General features: G+C 37.1%; 1 protein-coding gene across 6 annotated transcripts in view; it reads left to right on the forward strand.

The window, feature by feature from the left end:
- RAP1GDS1 (Rap1 GTPase-GDP dissociation stimulator 1) overlaps positions 1-18,164 on the forward strand; it is a 326,851-nt gene extending 308,687 nt beyond the window's left edge. For all 6 annotated transcript variants that reach the window (XM_037529845.2, XM_037529841.2, XM_054687846.1 and 3 more), the window contains one exon: positions 17,487-18,164. In XM_037529845.2, coding sequence (XP_037385742.1) covers positions 17,487-17,614 — 128 coding nt within the window. In that variant the 3' untranslated portion in view covers positions 17,615-18,164. The remainder of the gene's footprint in view (positions 1-17,486) is intronic.
- Positions 18,165-24,874: the final 6,710 nt, after the last annotated feature.

A 24,874-nucleotide genomic window follows, 5' to 3' on the forward strand; every position in this document is an offset into this window, starting at 1 on the left:
TCTCTGGTGAATCCTCTCATCCTCCCGCGCATCTGGACTGTACCCCGGTTCTTATATGCATGAATCAATAAATCCTAAAATAAATAAAATGACATTAAGTACATAGTTGCCAGTAATTACATTAAATGACTTAAATCCTCTAATCAAAAAGACATGGAGTAGCTGAAAGACTTAAAAGGCAAGACTTGTCTGTATGCTACTGCAAGACTCACTTCAGGTTTAATACCACACAAAGTGAAAGTGAAGGAATCAAAAAGGATAATCCCGGAAAATGGAAATGAAAAGAAAACTGGTACTGATGTCCTTACATCAGACAATATAGACTTTAAAACAAAGACTATAGTAAAACCCAAGGAAAGACATTGCATGATGATAAAGAGGATATAGCATTTGTAAATATTGTGCACTTGACACAGAAGCACCTAAAAGAATAAGACCAATATTGAAAGGCCTAAAGGGAGAAATTGACAGTAATATAGTAATAATAGGGGATTTTTTTTTTAATAATAAATTTTATTGTTATATTCCCCATACAATTGCAGCCTCCCCATTCTGACCCCAATCCCTCCCTCCCGCCCCGCCCCCCAAAAAAGTGTCTCTGGTTCATAGTTTTTTGTTGATTTTGATTTTCACTTTCTTATAGTTATTCATTTTCCTGGTCCCTTATTTAAGTTTTCTAGATTCCTGCTATGAGTGAGACCATCCGGTATTTTTCTTTTTCTTTTTAGCTTATTTCGCTGAGCATGATCCCTTCCAGCGCCATCCATGTTGCTGCAAATTGCATGTGTTTATCTTTTTTGAATGCTGAGTAATATTCCATGGTATATATGTACCACATCTTCTTGATCCAGTCATCTATTTTTGGGCATTTGGGTTGTTTCCAAAGCTTAGCTATTGTAAACAGTGCTGCTATAAACATAGGGGTGCAGGTGTTCTTTGGAATTGATGTTTCTGTGTCCTTTGGGTAAATACCTAGGAGTGGAATTGCTGGATCATATGGAAGCTCTATGTTTAGTAGGTCCAGAAATCTCCACACAGCTTTCCACAGTGGTTGGACCAGTTTGCACTCCCACCAACGGTGCAGAAGAGTTCCTTTTTCTCCACACCCTCGCCAGCATTTGTTGTTGCTAGTTTTTTTAATATGTGCCATTCTCACTGGTGTAAAATGGTATCTCATGGTAGTTTTGATTTGCATTTCCCTGATGGCAAGTGATGTTGAACATTTTTTCATATGCCTGTTGGCCATTTGCATTTCATCTTCAGAGAAGTTTCTTTTTAGCTCTTCTGCCCATTTTTTGACTGGATTATTTTCTTTGTTGTTGTTGAGTCTCATCAGCTCTTTGCAGATTTTTGTGATCAGTCCTTTATTATTAGTGTTGGGTGCAAAAATGTTCTCCCAGTTGGTGGGGTTTCTCTTTGTTTTTGTTATTGTCTCTTTTGCTGTGCAGAAGCTCTTTAATTTGATGTAGTCCCAGCTGTTTATCTTTGCCTTCACTATCACTGCTTTGGGTGATGTGTCTGTAAAGATGTCTTTGATGTGCAAATCACGTAGTGTTTTGCCTATATTTCCTTCTATATATTTTATGGTTTCAGGTCTTATGTCTAGTTCTTTAATCCATTTTGAGTTGATTTTTGTGTATGGTGCGAGGTAGTGGTCAAGCTTCATTCTTTTGCATGTAGCGACCCAGTTTTCCCAGCACCATTTATTGAACAAACTTTCTTTGCTCCAATGCATAGTCTTTGCTCCTTTGTCAAAGATTAGTTGACCATAAATCTGTGGGTTTATTTCTGGATTTTCTATTCGATTCCATTGGTCTGTATATCTGTTCTTGTTCCAATACCATGCAGTTTTGATGATTATGGCTTTGTAGTATAGTTTGAAGTCTGGGAGTGTAATGCCTCCATTCCCTTCTTTTTTTCAGGAGAGCTTTGGCTATTCGGGGTTTTTGTGATTCCATATGAATTTCATCAATAATTGTTCTATTTCTTTGAAGAATGACATTGAAATTTTGATTGGAATAGCATTGAATCTGTATATTGCTTTTGGAAGAATGGCCATTTTAATAATGTTTATTCTTCCAATCCACGAGCAGGGGATGTCTCTCCATTTCTTTGTGTCTTCTTCTATTTCTTTTAACGGTGTTTTATAGTTTTCTTTGTATAGGTCCTTTACCTCTTTTGTTAGATTTATTCCCAAATATTTGATTTTTTTTGTTTCAATAATAAAAGGGATGGTTTTTTTGATTTCTTCTTCTTCAGATTTATTGTTTGTGTATAGGAAGGCTACTGACTTTTGCGTGTTGATTTTGTATCCTGCCACTTTACTGAACTGATTGATGAGTTGAATTAGCTTTTCTGTGGAGTTTTTGGGGTTCTCTATGTATAATATCATATCGTCTGCAAATAGTGATAGTTTGACTTCTTCTTTTCCTATTTGGATTCCTTGGATGTCTTTCTCTTGTCTTATTGCCCTGGCTAGGACTTCCAGTATTATATTGAAAAGCAGTGGTGAGAGTGGACATCCTTGTCTTGTTCCAGATCTTAATGGAATTGCTTTCAGCTTTTCACCATTGAGAATGATACTGGCTGTTGGCTTGTCATAGATGGCCTTTATGATGTTGAGGTATGTTCCTTGTATCCCAAGAATTTCAAGGGCTTTTATCATGAATGGGTGTTGCACTTTGTCGAAAGCTTTCTCAGCATCTATTGATATTATCATATGGTTTTTATATTTCTTTTTGTTGATGTGTTGGATAACGTTGATTGTTTTTCGGATGTTAAACCATCCTTGTGCCCCTGGCATGAATCCTACTTGGTCGTGGTGAATTATCTTATGGATACATTGTTGGATTCTGATGGCTAAAATTTTATTGAGGATTTTTGCATCAGTGTTCATTAGGGAGATTGGCCTGTAGTTTTCCTTTTTTGTGTTGTCCTTGTTCGGTTTTGGTATTAGTGTAATGTTGGCTTCATAGAACGTGTTTGTTATTGTCCCTTCCTTCTCAATTTTTTGGAAGAGTTTGTGAAGGATAGGCTCTAATTTGTCTCTGAATGTTTGGTAGAATTCATTTGTAAATCCATCAGGTCCTGGGCTTTTGTTTTTGGGAGGTTTTTGATTACCATTTCAATTTCGCTGCTTGTCATTGGTCTGTTTAGGTGTTCTATTTCTTCTTTATCTAGCTTTGGGTGATTGTAGAGTTGTAGGAATTTGTCCATCTCCTCTAGATTGTTAAACTTGTTTCCATATAACTGTTCATAGTAGTTACTGATTATTCTTTTGATTTCTGCTGTGTCCGTTGTGATTTCTCCTCTTTCATTGATGATCCTGTTTATTTGTGCTTTCTCCCTTTTTTCCTTTGTGAGCCTGGCTAGGGGTTTGTCTATTTTATTGATTTTTTCAAAGAACCAGCTTTTGGTTTCATTGATCTTTTGGATTGTTTTTTTAGTTTCAATTTCATTTATTTCTGCTTTGGTTTTTATTATTTCTTTTCTTCTACTGGTTTTGGGGTTTTTTTGTTGTTCTTTTTCTAGATCTTTGAGCTTCGAGATTAGGTTGTTTCTTTGAGTTCTTTCTTGTTTCTTGATGTGAGCTTCTATTGCTATATATTTTCCTCTTATTACTGCTTTTGCTGCATCCCATACATTTAGGATATTGGTGTCCTCCTTGTCGTTCAATTCAAAAAATTTTTTAATTTCTTCTTTGATCTCCTCATTAGTCCAGTGGTCTTCCAGTAGTGTGGTTTTAATCTCCATGAGGTAGGAAAGTTCCTTGCCTTCTTTTTATGGTTTATTTCTAGTTTGATGCCTTCATGGTCAGAAAAGATGGTTGATATGATTTCAATCTTGATGTTTGTCTTGTGCCCCAGTATGTGATCGATCCTGGAAAATGATCCGTGTGCGCTTGAGAAAAATGTGTACTCCGTTTTTTGGGGGTTTAGTGTTCTATAGATGTCTGTTAAGCCCAATTGCTCTAGGTTCTTATTTAGAGCTTTGGTTTCTTTACTTATTTTTTGTCTTGTTGATCTATCCATTGTTGATAGTGGTGTGTTGAAGTCTCCCACTACGTATGTGTTTTCTCTGATGTCTGTTTTCAGAGAGGACAACAGTTGTCTGATATATTTTGGTGCTCCTTCATTTGGTGAGTATATGTTAATGAGTGTTATTTCTTCTTGAAGTATTGTCCCCTTGATCATAATGTAGTGACCATTGGGGTCTCTTTTTATCTTTTTGAGTTTGAAATCTGTTTTATCTGATATAAGTATAGCTGTTCCTGCTTTCTTTTTTGGTCCATTTGCTTGTAGGATTGTTTTCCATCCTTTAACTTTGAGCCTATTTTTATCTTTTGTAGCTAAATGTGTTTCCTGGAGACAGCAAAAGGTTGGGTTTTGTTTCTTAATCCAGGCTGCAACTCTGTGTCTTTTTATTGAAGAGTTTAGTCCATTTACATTTAGAGTTAATATTGATATGTTAACATCTGTATTTGCCATTGTGTTTGTCTTTCTTTTGATTTTATTTATTTATTCTTTTAATAACTTTTTTTTTTTTTTGGCCTTCTTTCATTGTTATTCATCCCTCTGAGGTTCTGGCTTTAGGACTCCTTGTAGTATTTTTTGGAGTGGGGGTTTAGTTGCAATGAAATTCCGGAGTTTCTGTTTGTCTGGGAAGGTCCATATTCTTTCTTCAAAGAGGAAGGAGAGCTTTGCGGGATAGAGTATTCTTGGTTGGCATCTGTTTTCTTGGAGTCTGTTGACTATGTCCCTCCACTCTCTCCTTGCCCGTAGTGTTTCTTCGGAGAAGTCTGATGTCAGCCTGATTGGCTTTCCTTTGAATGTTATTTTGTTTCTTCCCTCTTGCCAGCTTCATTATTTTTTCCTTGTCCTGGATTCTAGGGAGCTTTACTATTATGTGTCTTGCTGTATTTTTTCTTTCGTCGTGGAAGTTTGGTGTTCTTCTTGCTTCTTGTATATCAATTTTCAGCTCCTTCACATTTGGGAAGTTCTCTTCAATTATCTCTTTGAATATTTTCTCTGTTCCTACTTCTCTCTCCTCTCCTTCTGGTATTCCTATAACTCTTATATTTCCTTTCCTCATGGAGTCAGATAGTTCCCGAAGTCTTTCTTCATTCTTTTTCCTTCGTACTTCTCTTTCCTTTTCTGTTTTGGTTCTTTTTATTTCTGTGTCTTCAAGAGCACTTATTCATTCTTCCATTTCATCAATTCTGCTTTCATTGCTTTTCCCAGAATTCTTTAGTTCTTCCACTAATTCTTTGATCTCCTGCATTTCTTTTACTTCCCTCTTTAGGGACTCAATTTCATTCTTCTGATCGTTGATTATTTTTCCCTTATCATTGTTTTCCTTTATGACTTCTGTCAGTTTTTTAATCACGGCAATTTTAAATTCTCTTTCTGGAAGGCTCAGAAGTTCTTCCAAGTTGCTGTCGTTGCCATCTGGGGGCTGGTTTTCTTTTTGTGGTGTGCTTTTTCTCTGGAGAGTTGCTAGGTTGCGTGTGGTTCTTCTGCTCCCTACTGTCTGTTTTCTAATTTGCCGTATGCGTTGGGACACTGTGTTGTTGGGACTGGCCGGCATCTTGGGTGGGCTTCTCTGCTCCCCTCTGGTTCCTCCAGGAGTCATCGGCAGCCTGGGCTGTGTGCGCGTCTCCCGGGGTCTTTGTTCTTCTCTAATGGCGCCCGGAGCCGTTCGCTCACCGCTGTGGCGAATCCTGCAGGGTTCGCCTCAGCTCCCGTTCACGGGGTGTGGTGGCTGCAATAGTTCCTTTCCACTCACAGTCCTGTTTGCTGAGTCGTTTGTTCTTGTGGGCCGTTTTGGTTTGTTGTTTTCCTCCTCTCTGCCGGTCGGAGAGTGCCGCCTCTGTGGGCGGGGGAGGGGAGCCAATAATAGGGGATTTTTAATTTCCCACTTAATAGAAGATCATCCAGGGCCTCCCCTGGTGGTGCAACGGTTGAGCACTGGGCTGCGAAGCTGCCTGCAGCTCTGCAGCACTGGTTGATCCCCGGCCGCCCTACGAGCGTCCCACATGGTGCGACAGACCTCTCCTGCTGCGCCTGCTGCTCCCCTCAGCAGTGTATTTCATCAGTCTGCCTGTTCTCTTCCCCACTCTGGCTCTGGTGAATTCTCTCACCCCCCACCCCCCCCCCAGCCGTGCTTCTGACTGTACCCAGTGCTTGTATAAATAAATAAATCAATCTTAAAAAAAAAAATAGATCATGCAGGTAGACAATTACTATTGAAATAGTGGCCTTAAATAACACTTTAAACTAAATGAACTTAACAGATATTCATCCATCCAAAAGCATTAAAATATACATTTTAAGTGGACATGATGCATTCTGCAGGATAGCTCACATGTTGTGGCACCAAACAAGTCTCAATAAATTTAAAATTAAAATCAAACACAATAGTAAGAAAATATAAATCAATTACAAGGAAAAACCAGAAATATTCATGAATTTGTGGAATTAAACGACGTGCTTCTGACCAAACAAGCTATCACTGAAGATATCAAAGAAAAAATATCTTCGGATGAACATATAAAATTTATGGAATGTAGCAAAAGCAGTACTAACAGCTAGGTTCACAGTGAAACAGGAGTACCTCAAGAAACAAGGAAAGAAATCTCAAACAACCTAACTTTACACCTCCAGAAACTAGGAAAAAGCAGAACAAATGAAGTTGTGTATTAGTAGAACAAATGCTCTAATACAGGTCAGAGTGGAAATAAGTGGAGACTAAAAGGTGTATAGAAAAGATGAATGACACTAAGAGATTTTCTTTGAAAAGATAAACAAAATTGATAAATCAATACATACTCTCACCCAGGGAAAAAAGGTGAAAAGACTCAAAGGAAAACAAAGTTAAAACAATAACAGAAATAGAAGATCATAAGAGACCAATATGAAATTATATATCAACACATTGAGCAACCTAGTAGAAATGGGTAAGTTCTAAGAACATACAATCTTCTAAGAATGAACCGTGAGGACATAGAAAATAGACTGTGATTGAATCAGTGATCAAAAAGCCTTTCCAAAAATAAAAGTTCAGGTGAGACACCTTCACGGGTGTCTTTCACCAGATATTCAAAGAAGATTTAATACTATCCTTCTCAAACTCTTCCAAAGAATAGAAGAGGAGGGAATGCTGCAAAGTCTTTCTTTGAGGCCATTATCAACATGATTCCAAAACCAGATAAAGACACCACTAAAAATAAAAATAAAAAAGGAAAAACTACAGGTCAGTACCTGTATAAAAGTAATGCCACCCAGAAAACTGAGAAGCTAGTCTGTGGTGCTGTGGTGAAGGTGTTTAACCAAGGCTATGTCTCATTTACCAATGAAACTCCCAAGAAAGATCAGAAACATAACCTCAAATTGTGCCAGTGAAAATCCAAAGCTACAAAGGGCTTTGAGGGTGAGCCTACTAGAAACTCAAAATGAAGATGTGTCTAAAGAAACAATGGTATGTAGAAAAGTGAAAAAAATCCTTCAAACAGTCTTTGCCTGTGGACTTGTCAAAGCCCATAAAAAAGGTATGTCTAAAGAAACAATGAAAAATGTAAAAGTTTAAAATCCCTAATACTGTATGAAGTAGGCTTGTCATAAACCCCAAATGGAGATACAGTCTAAAGAAATAGTAGGAAATGTAAAAGAACAAAAAACACACCCAAATCAAACAGCCCAAATGCCCAAAAATAGATGACTGGATCAAGAAGATGTGGTACGTATATACCATGGAATATTACTCAGCATTCAAAAAAGATAAACACATGCAATTTGCAGCAACATAGATGGCGCTGGAAGGGATCATACTCAGCGAAATAAGCCAAAAAGAAAAAGAAAAATACCGGATGATCTCACTCATAGCAGGAATCTAGAAAACTTAAATAAGGGACCAGGAAAATGAATAACTATAAGAGAGTGAAAATCAAAATCAACAAAAAACTATGAACCAGAGACACTTTTTGGGGGGTGGGGGGCAGGAGGGGAGGGATTGGGGTCAGAATGGGGGTTTGCAATTGTATGGGGGAATATAAAAATAAAATTTATTATTTAAAAAAAAATAAAAAAAAATAAAAGCACACAGACACACAAAAAAGAAACAAATAGATATAAATAAACAAGAGTATAATCTTAAAGGCAAATTTCTGGGTTTAACATAAGAACAATAACAAATGGTAAGTCAAATCCTTAAGGTGCAAGAGATATTTCAGGAAAAAGGAAGAGAATATATCAGAAAACACAGAAATTATACAATAGCATAAATCTTATTATAATAGTAATTTCATTAAATATAAGTGAATTAAACTATTGAATAAAGCCAAAAAAAAAAAAAACACCCAAATCTACCATATTAATTAATGGGGAGCAAAGTAGTCTTCCAATTCAGAAACAAAGAGGAGAAAGAAAGAAAAAAAGAACAATGGTGGATGGTGCTGGGGCTGACACCAAAAAAGCAAAATATGAAGACAGAAAGAAATCTGAAGAAATAGGTTTCCACACTCCCAAAGGAACAGAAGACTGTAGAGAAGCCAGGCAATGAGAAAGATGAGTTACTGCAAGGATTCACAAGCACTTTTTAAGAAAACTTCATTTGCTTCTCTATTCATGTCCACAAGAACGTATGGAAAGTAGTAAAGTAAATTGGCTTTACATGTCTAAAATTCAACATAAAGGTATCATATACTTCTGGAAGGCAGTGATCTTCTAGCAGCTGCAAAAGCAGACTGGAAAAACCTTAGCATTTCTCATCCCTGCAGTTGAACTCATTGTTCAATTAAAGTTTATGCCCAGGAATGGACCAAGAGTCCTTATTCTCTCACCTACTATGGAACTGGCCATGCAAACTTTTGGTGTTCTTAAGGAGCTAATGACGCACCAACTTCACACATGTGTTAATAGTGGGTGACACTATAGATCTGCTGAAGCACAGAAACTTGCTAGTGGGATCAACATCATTGTGGATACACCAGGTAGTCTCCTGTACATATGCAGAATACCCCAGAATTTATGTGTAAAAAGCTAACAGTGACTGGTGATCAATGAGGCTGATCATACCTTGGATGTTGGATTTTAAGAGGAATTAAAGCAAATTATGAAATGTGTCAACATGCAAAGAGTCCATGCTTTTTTCAGCCACACAAATGTGAAAGGTGAAGACCTAAAAGGTTTTCTCTGTACAGGAGATGCTGTATGTAAGTGTTGAGGATGATAAAGCTAGATAGATAAAGATAAAATGAATGGTCTTGAGAGTGGATGTTTGTCCCTCCAAGAAGAGATTGCTTCCGCTCTTTACTTTCATTTATAAGAACTGGAAGAAGAAATCAATGGTCTTCTTTTCATCCAGTGAATCTATGAAATACCACTAAGGGTTGCTGAACTACATTGACCTGCCTGTCCTGGCCATCCATGGAAGGGAGGAGCAAAAACAGCAAGCAACCATATTCTTCCAGTTCTGCAGTACAGATTCAGGTATATTGTTGTGTACACAGCTGGGGAACTGAATATTCCTGAAGTTGACTGGATTGTGCAGTGTGACCCTCCAGATGACTGCAAGAAATGTGTGCATTGTGTAGTTAGAATGCCTAAACTATAGTGAGCTTATCTTGCTCATTCTTCACCCTAAAGAATTGGGTTTCCTTACTTTCCTCAAACATTTCAAGGTTCCAGTAAGTGAATGAGTTTCATGATGCAAATTTCTAGAAAAAACTTACTGAAAAGAACTACATTTCTCCAAAGTCAGCCTAGGAAGCATATTGTTTGCATTTGTTCTTCTGATTTAGTTATTTCTTGGATCTTAGTTGTAGTTTTCACCCCTCCTGAAAATTCTGCAGTGTAATAGAACATATGGCTTTCAAAACTACCTAAGAAGCACCTTAGATTAAAGATGGTATTGGTTTCTTGGGGGGTGGTTCTATTTCTTTTTTTTTTTTTTTAAGCAATGGCTCTGTTTTTAAGGAACAAGAAATGTGTGTTGCCATTATTATTTCAATAAAATACCACTAGCAGTCCTAACAATTAGGGTGTGACAGTGTGCATCTTGAGTGTTTTGAGTCTCATTTACATCAGTATAAATCCTTTAAAAAAAGAGATCAAGAGTGGACACATTCAAATTTGTTCATTTCAGTGGTTTGGAGTTTGGTGAACCTTTCCAACTCTGCAGAGTACTTAAATGGAAAAGCCAGACCATCAGACATCGCTCCGTGCACGTTAATGTTAGTATCTTTTCGAGAAAAAAATTTCTTCTTCTTGATCCATGAAACAAATAGATTTATGGTAAAAACTGAAAATGAACAAAGGTCAGAAAACAGTGAAAATAAAGTGATTAATCTGATCAGATTTTTTTTTTTTTGTTATAGGATTTCTAGATTCTTGTGTCTTATGTTTTATTTCTAGTGTGTTTTACAGCTACAAAAATGGTTATTTCATTTTATAGCAATTCCAAAACAGTGTTGCTAGTGCCATTTTGCTGTTGTGCATTCATATAAATCTGTTAAACTTAAAGTACATTGAGGTTATCAAGTTAGAGCATTCTAGTAATGAATTTTAAAAGATTGACCTACAAGTTAAGTCTTTTTTTTTTTTTTTTTTTTCGTGGGACCCTTGCCAGTGGCTGGGGAGCGAACTGGTGCTGCAGAAGCTGTGGGCAGCCTCGCAGCCCAGCGCTCAACCGCTGCGCCACCAGGGGAGGCCCAAGTCTTTTTTTTAAAAGATTTATTTATTTATGCATTCAAGAGCTGGGGTCAGGCCAGAGGTGGGGGGGGGGGTGAGAGAGGATTGACCAGAGACAAGTGGGGAACAGAACAGGCAGATTGACTGAAGTACACTGCTGAGGGGAGCAGCGGGTGAGTCAGGAGAGGTCTGCATCCATGTGGGTTGCACCCTGGCCGGCTGGGGATCGAACTCATGCTGCAGAGGTTGCAGATAGCTTCATAGGTTGCATCTTAACCCATTGTGCCGCCAGGGAGGCCCTACAAGTTAAATCTTAATGGTCAGCTAACCCCATATATGGTGCCCCAGACCTCTCCTGTCTCACCTTCTGCTCCCATTAGCAGTGTATTTCAGCAAATCTTCCTGTTCATTTCCCCACTCTGTCTCTGGAGAATCCTCTCAACTCCCTGCACTCCTGGCCTGTACCCCAATTCTATGCTAAATAAATAAATAAAAATTTAAAAAAGAAAAAGAAGATATGAATCTGGGCTTTGGTATTATCACCCTAGCTGGAACTCGCCTGGGTTTCAAACTTTGTCTGCTTGGGCTCGTGGCTTTTTAATAACAGTTTATCTAGTAATGTGGGATTTTGTTTGTTTGTTTTATTTCCTAAATAATGTCTCCAAAAATATACAAATGCAAAGGAAAATGTTTAATCCCAGAACAATTAATGTTGTTATTTTTCTGTATAATTATTGATATTTTGCTTTATAATCTGCTCTTTTGGATACGTACATTTTAGATTTTATCAAAAGTGAATTCTCTATTGTCAAAAAACTAGCAAGGATGTCAGATAGTACTTAAATAATTTTGGAAGGAAAGAAAGAGAGAGGAAGGGTGGGAGGCAGGGAAGAATGGAGGGGCTAGGGGAAGGAGAGGGCAAGGAAAGTGCGGTTTCATGACATGTTATTTTCTCATGTTTTTAAATAATTACATCAGGGTAGGAGGAAGGAAAGGAGAAAAACTACCGGTCAGTAACCCTGACAATCATATATGTGAAAATCCTTAACAAAGTGTTAGCAAACCAAATTCAATTATACATTAAAAGGATCAAACCATGATCAATGCAGTTACACCAAGAATGGTCTGACATTTGGAAAACAACCTACACAATACACCATATCAAGAAATCAAGAATAAAATTCACATGATTATCTCAGTGGATACAGTAAAGGCATTTGACAAAATTAGTGTCCATTCATAACCCTTAGCAAAGTGGTACAGAGAATATATATACCTCAACATTGTAAAGAATGTATATAACAGCTCACAGCTAACATTGTACTCAATGGGGAAAAGCTTTCCAAGAAAAAGACAAGGATGCCTAGTCTTACCACTTTTAATCAATACATTGTCAAAAGTCCTGGCCAGAGATGTAGGCAAGAAAATGAAATATAAGGCATCAAAATTGAAAGAGAAAAGATAAATCAGTGCCTTATTGTAGACCATATAATTCCATGTAGAGGAAACCACAGAGACTCAACCAAAAAAATCTTTTACAACTAATAAGTCAGTAAAGTTTGAGGATGCAAGATCAATATACAAAAATTGGTTGTATTTCTGTATACCAACAGTGAACTATCAGAATGAGAAAATAAGGAAATAATCCATTTAAATTATATTAAAAATAATAAATAGGGCCTCCCCGGTGGTACAACAGTTGAGCGCTGGGTTGCGAAGCTGCCTGCAGCCTCTGCAGCACTGGTTCAATCCCCGGCCACCAGGTAAGGGTCCCACATGGCGCGCAGACCTCTCCTGCTGCCCGCTGCTCCCCTCAGCAGTGTATTTCATCAGTCTGTATGTTCTGCTCCCTGCTCTGGCTCTGGTGAATTCTCTCACCCTCCTGCACTTCTGACTATACCCAGTGCTTGTATAAATAAATAAATAAATCTTAAAAAAAAATTAAAAATAATAATTAAAAATACATGGGAATAAATTAACCAAAGGGGTAGAAGACTGGTGTATGAAAACTACAAGATGACAAAAGAAATCAAGACACAAATAAATTAAAAAAAAAATTCATGCTTGCGGTTTGAAAAACTAATATTATTAAAATACCCATATTATCCAAAGAAGTATGCAAATCAATGCATCAAAATTTCAAGGGCATTTTTCACAGAAATAGAACAGGCAATCCTAAATGTGTATGGGACTACAAAAGATCCTAAATACAAAGAAATCTTGAGAAAGAAAAATAAATCTGGAGGGATATCACGTAACCTAACTTTATACTTACAGATTATAGTAGTCAGAACAGCATGGTATTGGCATAAAAACAGACATGTAGTTCAATGAAATGAAGAGCCTATAAGTTAATCCATGCATAATATGGTCAATTAATAGTTGACAAAGGAGGGAAGAATATACAGTGGGGAAAGGACAATATCTTCAATAGATGGTGTTGGGGAAACTGGACAGCCAGTGTAAAAGAATGAAAGTTTATCACTCACACCATTCACAAAATTAAGTCAAATAAATTAATCTTTCATGTGAGACCTAAACCATAAGAAGAAATCATAGGTGGTAAGCTCTTTGACATTGGTGTTGGTGTGATTTCTTTTTTTTTTTTTTTTGGTGGGACCCTTACTGGCTGCGGGGGAACGAACCGGCGCTGCAGAGGCTGCAGGCAACCGCTGCGCCACCGGGGGAGGCCTGTTGTGGTGTGATTTTTTTACATCTGAAACCAAAAACAAAATAAGAAGTGGGACTACATCAAACTAAAAATCTTCTCCATGGCAAAGGAAATTAACACTAGTATAAAAAGGCAACATATTGAATGGGAGAATGTATTTTCAGATAATATATCTGGTAAGCTGCTACTATCCAAAGTATGTAAAGGACTCGCACAACTCAATAGGAAAAAACAAAAAGCCTGAATATAAAATGGACAGAGGATTTGAATAGACTTTTCTTTTTTAAAGATTTATTTATTTATTTATACAAGCACTGGGTACAGTCAGAAGTGCGGGAGGGTGAGAGAATTCACCAGAGCCAGAGCGGGGAACAGAGCAGGCAGAAGGACTGAGGTACACTGCTGAGGGGAGCAGCGGGCGGCAGGAGAGGTCTGCGCGCCATGTGGGACCCTCCTCAGGTGGCCGGGGATCAGCCAAGGATCGAATCAGCGCTGCAGAGGCTGCGGGCAGCTGCGCAACACAGCGCTCACCCGCTGCGCCACTGGGGAGGCCCTGAATAGACATTTTTTATTCCCAAAAGAAGATATATAGGTGGCCAGCAGGCACATATAAAGGTTCTCATTATCACTATCAGGGAAATGCATACAAGACCACAATGAGGTATCATTTCACACCTATTACAATGACTGTTAGAAAAAAAAAGAAAAATTACAGTGCTTGCAAGGATATTGAGTAAAAGGAACCCTTGTGTACTTTTTAGGAATGTAAACTGGTGCAGCCATGATAAAAAGTAATATATAGCTCAAAAAATTAGAAATGGTACTCCCATATGATATAGTAGTTCCACTTTCTACTTCTGGGTATCACAGAGTAGGAAAATAATGATTGTGTGTGTGTGTGTGTGTGTGTGTTCATTGCAGCATTATTCACAATAGCCAATATATGAAAACAAACTAATCGACCATCAGTGGATGAATGGATAAAAGAGATACAATGCAGCAAGTATATATGCATACATATAATGAAATACTAATCTGCTGTAGAAAAAGAATAAAGACTTGTTATTTGTGACACCATGGATATACCTTGAGGGTATTAGTCTAACTGAATCACATAAAAAAAGACAAATATCATATGATTTCACTTACATGTGGAATCTAAAAAAAAAGAAAAAGAAAAAACAAACCTGAACAGAGAATAGATTGTGGTTGACTGAGGGAAAATGGTTTGGGAGTGGGAATAGAAAAGGGGGGGGGCAAGAATTACAGACATCTACATATATAGTAAAATAGGAATGTAGTGTAAAGTTGACTTGTCGATAATTGGATTATTATTGGGTAGCTGAAATGGTATGTGGCAATATTATCTCAATTTAAAAAACTTTTTAAGAAGCTTGAAAAATTCTGATTGCATTAAACTTTTAGATCTCAGTATTCCTATATAGCAGTTCTTAGAGTCTTAAAAGTCTGTATTTTCCTGTGTTGAGGTTAAATAGAGCAAGAAAACCACAAAGTACAAGAAATCCAAATGGGAACCTAGTGTCATAGAAAATATTGAAAGAATTTGTCACAAAAGTAGTTTGAAAACGAGCATAAGATTTTTCTATAAATTACATACTTCATATTTGAATTGATGATAGTATTAAGTGGTTTATAATTCATCCCTGAGTAGATAAAATGAGCTATGTTTAATAATAACACTAGTAGACTGTAGAATTTGTCATCTGGTTTATGTAATGTTACACATAAAGCTTTTCGTATTTTGTTTATGAGGTAAGTTTGGTATGCAACACTGTTTTAGGATTACAATTTCATCACTTTGACAAACATACATACCATACCACACCCACCACCACAGATCTAGTTACCATCCATCACCATCCATTCAACAACTTCTCCCACCCACACACACTTCTCCTCTCTCTTATCCTAGTTAAAAATTCTGTTGCTGGAATCTAATTATTTGTTTTGTTTTGTTTTTTTTTTTCTGTTTGCTTTTTTACTCTATATTCCATATATGAGTGAAATTACATGGTATTTGTCTTTCAGCATAATCTCAAGATCCATTTATGTTGTCTCAACTGGCAAGATTTCATCTTTTTTATGGCTTTTAAGAGTACTATCCATTGAATGACAAATTATTTCCATAAGTTGCCTATTGTGAATAATGCTGTAATGAACACCAGGATGCGTACACCTTTTTCAATTTGCGTTTTCATATAGCTAACTAGAAATATATAATTGCTGAATCATGTGGTAATTATTTTTATAATATTTGAGGAACCTCCGTACTGTTATCCAGGGTAGCTGCATTAATTTACCTTCTCAGGTAAATGAGGATTTCTTTTTCTCTACACCCACACCAACACTTGTTTGTTTTTTGTCTTTCTGATACAGTCCAATTTCAAAAGTGTGAAAAAAATTCTCATTGTTTTTATTCCTATTTATTAATAAAGTGATGTTGGACATTTTTTGAAGTGCCTATGGACCATCTGTATGTCTTTGAAGAAATGCCTATTCAGAATCTCTGCCCTTTTTATAAACAGGTTTTTTGTTTTGTTGAGCTGTATGCATTCTTAATATATATTGTTTTTTTTTCTTTTTATATTTTTTATATCAATCCCTTGCTAGATTTATGAGTTGTGAACATCTCCCTGTCAATAGCTGGACTTTTCATTTTTGTGGTGGTTTCTTTCACTATACAGCAGTTAGTTTGAGTAATCCCATTTGTTTTTGCTTTTATTTCCCTTATCATTAGAGTGAAAAGGTATCTTTAAGGCCAATGTTTGCGAGCTTATCACCTGTTTTTTCTACATATTGTATGGTTCAGGTCTTATATTCTCATTTTGAATTAGTTTTTGTGTATGGTGTAAGATAGTGGTCTAGCTCTATTCTTTTGCATGCATGTCCAGTGTTTCTAGAACCATTTGATAGAGACGTCTCTCATTCCATTGTATACTCTTGGCTCCTTTGTCATAAATTAGTTGTCCATCTATGTGTGGGTTTTTTTCCTGGACCGTTAGTTCTGCGCCATAGATTTGTGTGTCTTTTTATTCCATTACTAAGCTATTTCAATTACTATAATTTTGTAGTATAGTTTGAGTGGGGGAGTGTGATATTTCCACTTTTGTCATTCCCCAAGATTGTATATAACTGTGAGATATCCTTTATAGGTTCATATATTTTAGTATTGTTTTCTATTTTTGTGAAAAATGACAAACATATATAAATTTTTATATATGTATTGTTTTCTATTTCTGTGAAAAATGACATTGGATTTTGATAAGGATTGCATTGAATCTATAGACTGCTTTCAGGTAAGAGGACAATTTTAACAATGTCAATTCTTCCAATCCATGAATACAGACTATCGTTCCAATTTCTTTCTATCTTTATTTCTTTTCACAATGCATTATAGTTTTCAGCGTACAGGTCTTTCTTGACCTATGTTTAGGTTTTTTCTATGCATTTAATTCTTTTCAATGAAGTTATAAATTGGCTGTTTTAATTTAAATTCTTCAGATATGATCTAAGCAAATTAATATTTTTGTGCTAAGTCTCTGGATCTCTATTACCCTAGCTCCTGTCTTTCTTAACAAAAGCTTCTTTGTTTTCCCTAGCTAGAAGTGGATTCTCCCCTCTCAGGTGCAGTTCCCTGGGTTGAGGCACCCAGTGTGGGAATCAGGCCCTTCACTCCTCAGAGTCTTCATGTTTATGATTTCCCTTCCTAAAGTGGGTTGCTGTACATTTGTCAATTGTGTATTTGCCTTTCCTACCCTTTCTAATGGTATCTTTCACTTTTCATTGTGGAGAGATTGATCTGCCAATCTTCACTTCTGTTTGAGGGTTGCTCCATATATAGTTGCTAGTTCATTCTGAATGGGAGCGAGGGGGAGGTGAGACCAAGATTTTTCTCTGCTATCTTGAACCAACTTTTTTCATTTCTCTGCTTTGTTTTGTTTTAACATCCCCTAAATATTTTTAAACTACTATATCTCTTTGCTCAAAATTGTTCGATGTTTATAGCTTTGCCTCACCCAAATAAACATTTTGGGTATATGTTTTGGATAGATTATGCAGTAAGACTAGAACCTAACAGAAGTGTATGCTATCTTGTTTTTGTCTTCCAGAATCTCTACACAAGGAAGTAGAGGATTTGGCCTTTCTAGATGTTATTTCCAAACTCCGTGGTCATGAGAACAAAACCGTTGCCCAGCAGGCCTCTCTTACAGAGCAAAGACTTACTTTGAAAAGCTGAGAATTGCCCCTTCCTGATATATGCCATCATCCCATCTCTGATTTCCCATTTGTCCTCCAGTCAACTGTCTCTTTTGCTTCATTCTCTGCCATATCACTTGTGCATGTGTATAATGGCTCAGTACCAATTGAAGAACTGCTGTAGGTACCTGCCCAATAAGATTTCTAAACCCATAGTTAGTGTGAACATGAATTTGTCAAAAACAAATCTCTGCCCATAACTGTCCTATTATATTTCCTATTACTTGAGCTACATAAAGTAGAATGTGCATGTTATATTCCTATGATGATATAAACTTGGTACTACATAATGACTTAATTCTTCACACTTGCTAAACTACATAATAATGTACTGGTAAATTAGAGAAAAACAAGAATTGCAGCAGGATCTGTCTAGCTTGTTAAAGATAGACTTGAATAGTAAAATTGGCTCTAGTTTTTGGCAGTTGGGAAGCACAGTCCAAAAATAATGGCTGCTCATTCATAGTCTTACCCACTAATGCCAAACCCATGGTACCTAGAGTTTAATAAAATCCACTGCTCTCTCTTTACCCTATGTTTTCTTCTATTTCCTAACTGTGGTAACCCTTGAAAATGCCACAAACTTGGCAAGACTTCCTGAGGGTTTTGACTTTATATTTAATTAGCAGTCATCAGTAGCCTGATGTTGAAAATATTTTTGGTTTTCAGCATGTAAAAAGGGGGTTGAAGAATCTATTTCACTAGTACTTACTGGTTTTTGCATTTATTTTAGCTTGATATATGTATAGTTTCACCTTAGAATGTCTACCATTAGTTAATCAGCATCATCCAACACTTGCCTTTAAAAGGCACAGGGCATTTGTTTTCAACTGAGAAAATTAAATATAGCTCATTGGAACATGGATTTTTTTTTTTTTTTGCTGGTTTTCATTATTCAGCTTGATTCATTTCATCTTTCATAGTCCTTTTAAATCTTACATTAGAACAAGCAGGACATAGCAAAAAAATATTAAGGAATAAGTTTGTCTAGACTAAGGAAAGGAAGCAGGTATAAAAGCCATAGTAATCAGTCCCCTTTATTCTGCAAATGGCCTCATCAATTTTCCACTTCCATTTTCCATCAAGAATGCAGTGAATCTTAAAGGGTATCAGAAAGGTAACAGCACCATGACTCAAGATGAGATAAATCCCTTAGCAAAATATAGTATACTCTTCACTGCCACTACCACCAAATAGGTTTCTAAAGATTTTAAAACATTCTTTGTAAATTAATCAAAACACCTCTCTGACAACCCTGCCTTCTTGCAATATTCAAGTTTAACAAATTCTGGCCAAAACAGTAAAATAAATCCAAAATGTCAGGGCAGCAAGACAGTAGAATGGGCTACGAAAAAGAGCTTCTTCCTCTCCAACACAAAATGCTGCATCTCTTAGGATGATCACAGTTGGAATTTTATGTCCAAGAAATGGACTATTATTATGAGTGCTTATGCTACCTTATTGTAAGAGTGATCTCTAATGTTTTCCGGGCTGGACTATGTTATAGGTAATGTTGCTTAATAGAATGTTCATGATAATAAATAAATAAATAAATAAATAAATAAATAAATAAATACCATATCATATCATACTGTAATGGCATTATTTGGTTTGTATCTTTTACAGTTTCCCAGAGCAGTGACTGTTCATTGCTGATGTCAAATAAGTTTTTGATGAGTAACCCCTACTTCTTTGAAATTTCCAGACCGCCTGAATTAATTCTAGATAGACTGATAAACCTAGATTTAGATAGTTTGTCCAACTTCAGATTTTTTTTTATAGTAGTATCTGTGCCTTTTGATATAGAAAACCTCAGGACAGAAAGATCTGAAAACTACATATTTGTGAGAAACTATGTTCTGGCCTGGCTGCCAGCAATCAATTTGTTGATATGTTAGTAACTCCTGTCTCCAGTCAAACAACTGGCATCAAATCAATTTGAATTATCATTTGTTATTTGGAGAGACCAAAAGTCTACATGCCCTTAATATGATAGGGGTCCACCAAATTAGGTGATGTTTGCTGTACTATCAAGTGGTGGGAATCTGCAGACAGTACTCTCCTACTCATTAATCTTTGTTCTACAGACCACAGTTTAACTTGCTACTCATTAAGAGTGCATTCTAAAAATAGAAAAAGATTTAAATATTACCTTATGCTAGAACCAGAACATAAATAAAAAGCAAATGGCAGGAATTAAAGGGAAGATGTCTAAACAAAATACACTCGAATGCCAACTTTCCTTCCCTCCCATCCCCATTAATGCCACAGAATCTTGCTAAACACCCACCCAGACTGTAACCTTGTTGTGCTCAAAGCAAAATTAAATACCATTAATCCAGTGTTTTCTTTAATAAAAGTAATTTTGATTAAACTACCTGATAAGAAGAGTGGAGATGGGGACAAAATTTTTCAGTTCTTAAATAATTTCCTTCTGAATGGAACCAGAGTGCAGCTCTCAAATATAAGCATTAGTGTGAAATGCTTTGAGTAACCCTGCATGTGAAGATTTCAAAAACAATATTCTTTGGTATCATTAGAAAGCTTGTTATTATTTCTGAACTTAAGGGGTAAAGATGACTATTAAGTGAGCATTACCCTTTTTGTCTATTATTAGAATCAGTAAACTTCAGAATCACTTCTTAACTTTATAAAACCATAAATGGAATTGTGCAAGTGTCTTAAAAAGTACTTGATATTTGGGATGAACCTTCATAACTGACCAGGAAAACTGAAGGTTTCTTCTTTTTTCTTCACAAAATAATCTCTTGTTTTAAATAAATAATTGCATGCAAAATAGCTTTATGTAGTCACATCCTGGTTCTATTACTGTTGTGTGACCACGGCAAAGTCACATACTCCCTAGTGTTTTCTCATCAGTATAATGATTTTACTAATTTCAACAGGGTTTTTGTGTCAATTGAAACTTTCAGAGGTTGAAGGTAAGGCTGGAGGGAACTAGGATATTTTATGGTCTTCCATCTGCAGGATTATCAACTAAAGTAATTTAAAAAACAACAGTCAAATGAGAAACATTATGTCTATTTATAGTTTGCAGAGACCCAGTCATCCTCATTGCAGAGTGCATAATTCCTTCCTTCTCTCTGAAAGGTCTTCAGTGCAGGCTTAAATGTAGGTCCCCACTACAGTGTTTTACACTCCTTCCTCAATAAAGTGGGAAAAAGACTAACTGTAATATTAGCTTTTTTAAATATTACTAAATAAATATTAATAAAGCTGTAATAGTATTCGATTTCTCCTCAGTGTATAAATAAAACAATCCCTCTTCCTATTTTCAATCCGCTCAATTATTTAATGGTATATATAAAATATACCTTTTTTATATACATACATGTTCATATATATGTCTTTGATATTTTCTTAAATGTAAATATATGTTTTGCACCAAAACTTTGGGTAACGGTCTCTGAACCTTTTATACAGTCCACCTTTGATGGTCTATTTTTCATTATGCTTCTTGACTGGACAGGAAGAGTTTTTTATGTTGGAGGTTTCCAACATAAATGTTTATTATGAATGGCTGGCTACTGTATTTGAAGAAAAAATGTGCCTAGCATGCAACTTATTATTTTTTCTTCTTTCATTCTTATTGACACTTAAAAGAACATTATTTATTTCATTATCCTCACTTTGTTTCTTCCCAGAATGAAAAATAAAGGAATAGAAATGAAACAGAACTTATCACCAAATTGGATGTTTAAGCTATGGTCACATAGATTCTAATCTAACAACATTTTGAAAATATTGTGCATATGTTTGCCATTTATAACACTGGATGAGAATTTAATAGGTGACAATTCAGAACGCTATTCTGCTGCACTGTGTGCATATTGTGCATTGCTGTAGTGTTAAGCTACATGAAACTACATCCTTCCCCACTTTAACAATAAGCACATTTCCACATTACTAATTACTTTCATAAATCTTATTTTTAATGATTGCATATTCTTTAATTTATGTTCCATAATTTACTTAACCAATTTTCCACATCTAGACTTTTAAGACATTTTGAATTTTGAAAAACAGTGCAAATGCTAAGGTGCAGATTCTGCTGTATTTCTCTTACTGAAAACAATCTTACCTGGCAAAGACTTTCCTGCCCCTAATCTTAAATGTCTCATTCCTTCAGGGGCTCTTAATTTCTCAATGTAACCTCTTTGCAATTCCTAATCCTCCTGCACTTTATTCACCTCCATTGTCCTGGTCCAGTCCTCCCTAGTGTCATAAGGGCATCCACCACTATGGGGAGGAGGGAGTCTAGGGATGAGGTGGCAGTACTTCCTCCCTGGACAGCCAGGATTAAATTAATTGTACCTCCTCACCAACCATGTGCCATCCTCCCTTCCCAAACATCAGAGTGGGTTACCTAAAAAGAGGACATGCAGAGCACACCACATGTATCCACTGGAGCTGATGGTATTCAGTTAATTCAGCTAGTTGCCTCATCACTCTTTGTCAACCACTAATAGCATTGTTGCATCACTTAGCCAGCCTGTGAGCACCACTCTGCACCATCACTCAAATGGAGCAGGGAAAGCCACCTCTTCCAAAAGAAACTTAACACTCCTCGTGAGTCTATGACTGGGCTGACCCAATTCTTCCTCTAGACCAAATGCACAAACATGAATTCCTCACACATCATTTTTTGATCCATTTGATATTTTTAAATAGAGACAGGGCAGAGGGATTAATAACTATAAACATTGAAGATTTGGATGATTTTGCATAAAATTCTTGTTATTTGACTTTCAGAATGGAGGATCTGGCAACCAGAGGCTCTAAATTCAAGGAAAGCAGCATCTGGCCATGGTCTCCACTGGACAGGGTGTGCATTGTCAGTCAATTGGCGTTCCCATTGACCCCCTTCTCCACTCCCATTAACCCTACAGCTATTAGGAGCCTATGCGTGACTGTGAAATCTGGCATGCTCTCTGCTTTAACACAGGAGTAAGGAAAATAGACTTCTGGGTGAAAGAAGTAGCACTATGGGAAAGGACACATCTGATTGAGTTGCTGTGGCATTTTATGACCTGTATAAACTTGAATTGTTTTTATCCTCTCAGAGAAAAGGACAGTGACATCAGCAGCCTGAATGACCTGCGTTGGGAACATGGAGACTACCAGTCATGAGCATGCTGGAGCCACCCTATCCTGCTAATAGTAAGAAGGAGCTGACGGTATCCTGTAGTGACAGGATACAGGTATTTAGAAAGTCCCTTTTCATGTGGATCAGAAACTGAGCCCTTCTCCTGAGGCCAAAAGTATCCTCACAAGAGCCAGGAGCTCTTGTGTAAGTGGGGGTCCTACCATGTTTATTACATTCTACTCAGAAAATCACTCTTCAGAGAGCCAACATCCTACAAAGCCATGTCACCCACAATCCCCTTGTTATAGCACACCCCACAAGCTCATGCTATTAGAAGTTTCTATCCACTCTTACTTAAGATCTCCATGAAAAGAAACACCCTGCTCCTGAATCTTTCAGCAAAGGATGTCTTCCCATATATCCAAGAATGAGTAAGGCCCAAGGACCTAAAACCACCTAGGGTGGCACAAAAACAGAGAGGAAATAAGGCAATAGTGTAAGAATAGTGTGACACCTTCTCTCCTTGATAAGTAACTATCCTGCCCCCCAAAAATATCAGAGCTCCCCACATGCTGCTGTATTTGAAGAGGAATGTAGTATCAATAAAAGTAGCAAAAACCAAAATTACTTTCAGTTTCTGAACAAATAGGCAGAGCATGGAAAAGATAAAGGAGAAAGCAACCATGACTAAAGACAAAAATATGTTGTGAAGGGCCTCCCCGGTGGCGCAGCGGTAGAGCGCTGGGTTGCGAAGCTGCCCGCAGCCTCTGCGGCGCCGGTTCGATTCCCGGCTGCTCCCCGGCCACCGCAGGAGGGTCCCACATGGTGCGCAGACCTCTCCTGCCACCCGCTGCTCCCCTCAGCAGTGTACTTCGGTCCTTCTGCCTGTTCTGCTCCCCGCTCTGGCTCTGGTGAATTCTCTCACCCTCCCGCGCTTCTGACTGTACCCAGTGCATGTATAAACAAAACAAATGAACAAACAAATAAATAAATAAATAAAACATGCCTCTATAAAAAAAAAAAAATAAAATAAAATAAAAAAAAAAAAAATATGTTGTGAAATTCTACAAAACCAGAGCACAGAGAAACTGAACCTTGGAAAAGTTTGACAATTGGTATAAATAAGTAAAGTAAAATAAAGAATAGTAAAAAGATCCCCACCCCAAGTAAAAGACACTTGTCTTTGTAGCCATCATTGTGACTCATTTGCCCAATATCAAGCTACCCCTTCTTCCTAACAGAACCCCAATTTTTTTTTCATGGGATCAATGTGCCAAACTTATACTCCAATTCCACAGCTTTCCAAGCTGGTATTACATTTCTGTAGAAATCCCTGGGGAAAAAAAATTCCTTACTGAATAAAAATACAAAGACTGGGCCTCCCTGGTGGCGCAAGGGGTTAAGCTCTGCACTATGAATCAATACGCAGCACGAGTTAGATCCCCAGCTGGCAAGGGAGAAAGCCACATGGCCTGGCAGACTCCTGTCTTACCCGCGGCTCCCCTCAGCAGTGTCTCTGGTCCATCTGCCTGTTCTGTTCCCCACTCTGTCTCTGGTGAATCCTCTCATCCTTGCATCTCTGGCCTGTACCCCAGCTCTTGTATGCATAAATAAATAAATCTTTAAAAAAAAGAAAAAGGAACAAATGATGAGAGACGGGTACCTGTGATAGAACAATGAGCTGACTGATATGTTGGGTCTATAGTCAGCATGGAAGTGCATTGGGCAAACTTTCCTTAAATTTCCCAGAGGTTTGCATTTCCCTGATGACAAGTGATGTTGAACATTTTTTCATATGCCTGTTGGCCATTTGCATTTCCTCTTCAGAGAAGTTTCTTTTTAGCTCTTCTGCCCATTTTTGACTGGATTATTTTCTTTGTTGTTGTTGAGTCTCATCAGCTCTTTGCAGATTTTTGTGATCAGTCCTTTATCATTAGTGTTGGGTGCAAAAATGTTCTCCCAGTCGGTGGGGTTTCTCTTGGTTTTTGTTATTGTCTCTTTTGCTGTGCAGAAGCTCTTTAATTTGATGTAGTCCCAGCTGTTTATCTTTGCCTTTACTATCACTGCTTTGGGTGATGTGTCTGTAAAGATGTCTTTGATGTGCAAATCACGTAGTGTTTCGCCTATATTTCC

Source organism: Talpa occidentalis, unplaced genomic scaffold (assembly GCF_014898055.3).
Source record: "Talpa occidentalis isolate TD23 unplaced genomic scaffold, MPIMG_talOcc4v2.1 talOcc4.6, whole genome shotgun sequence".
NCBI lineage: Eukaryota > Metazoa > Chordata > Mammalia > Eulipotyphla > Talpidae > Talpa > Talpa occidentalis.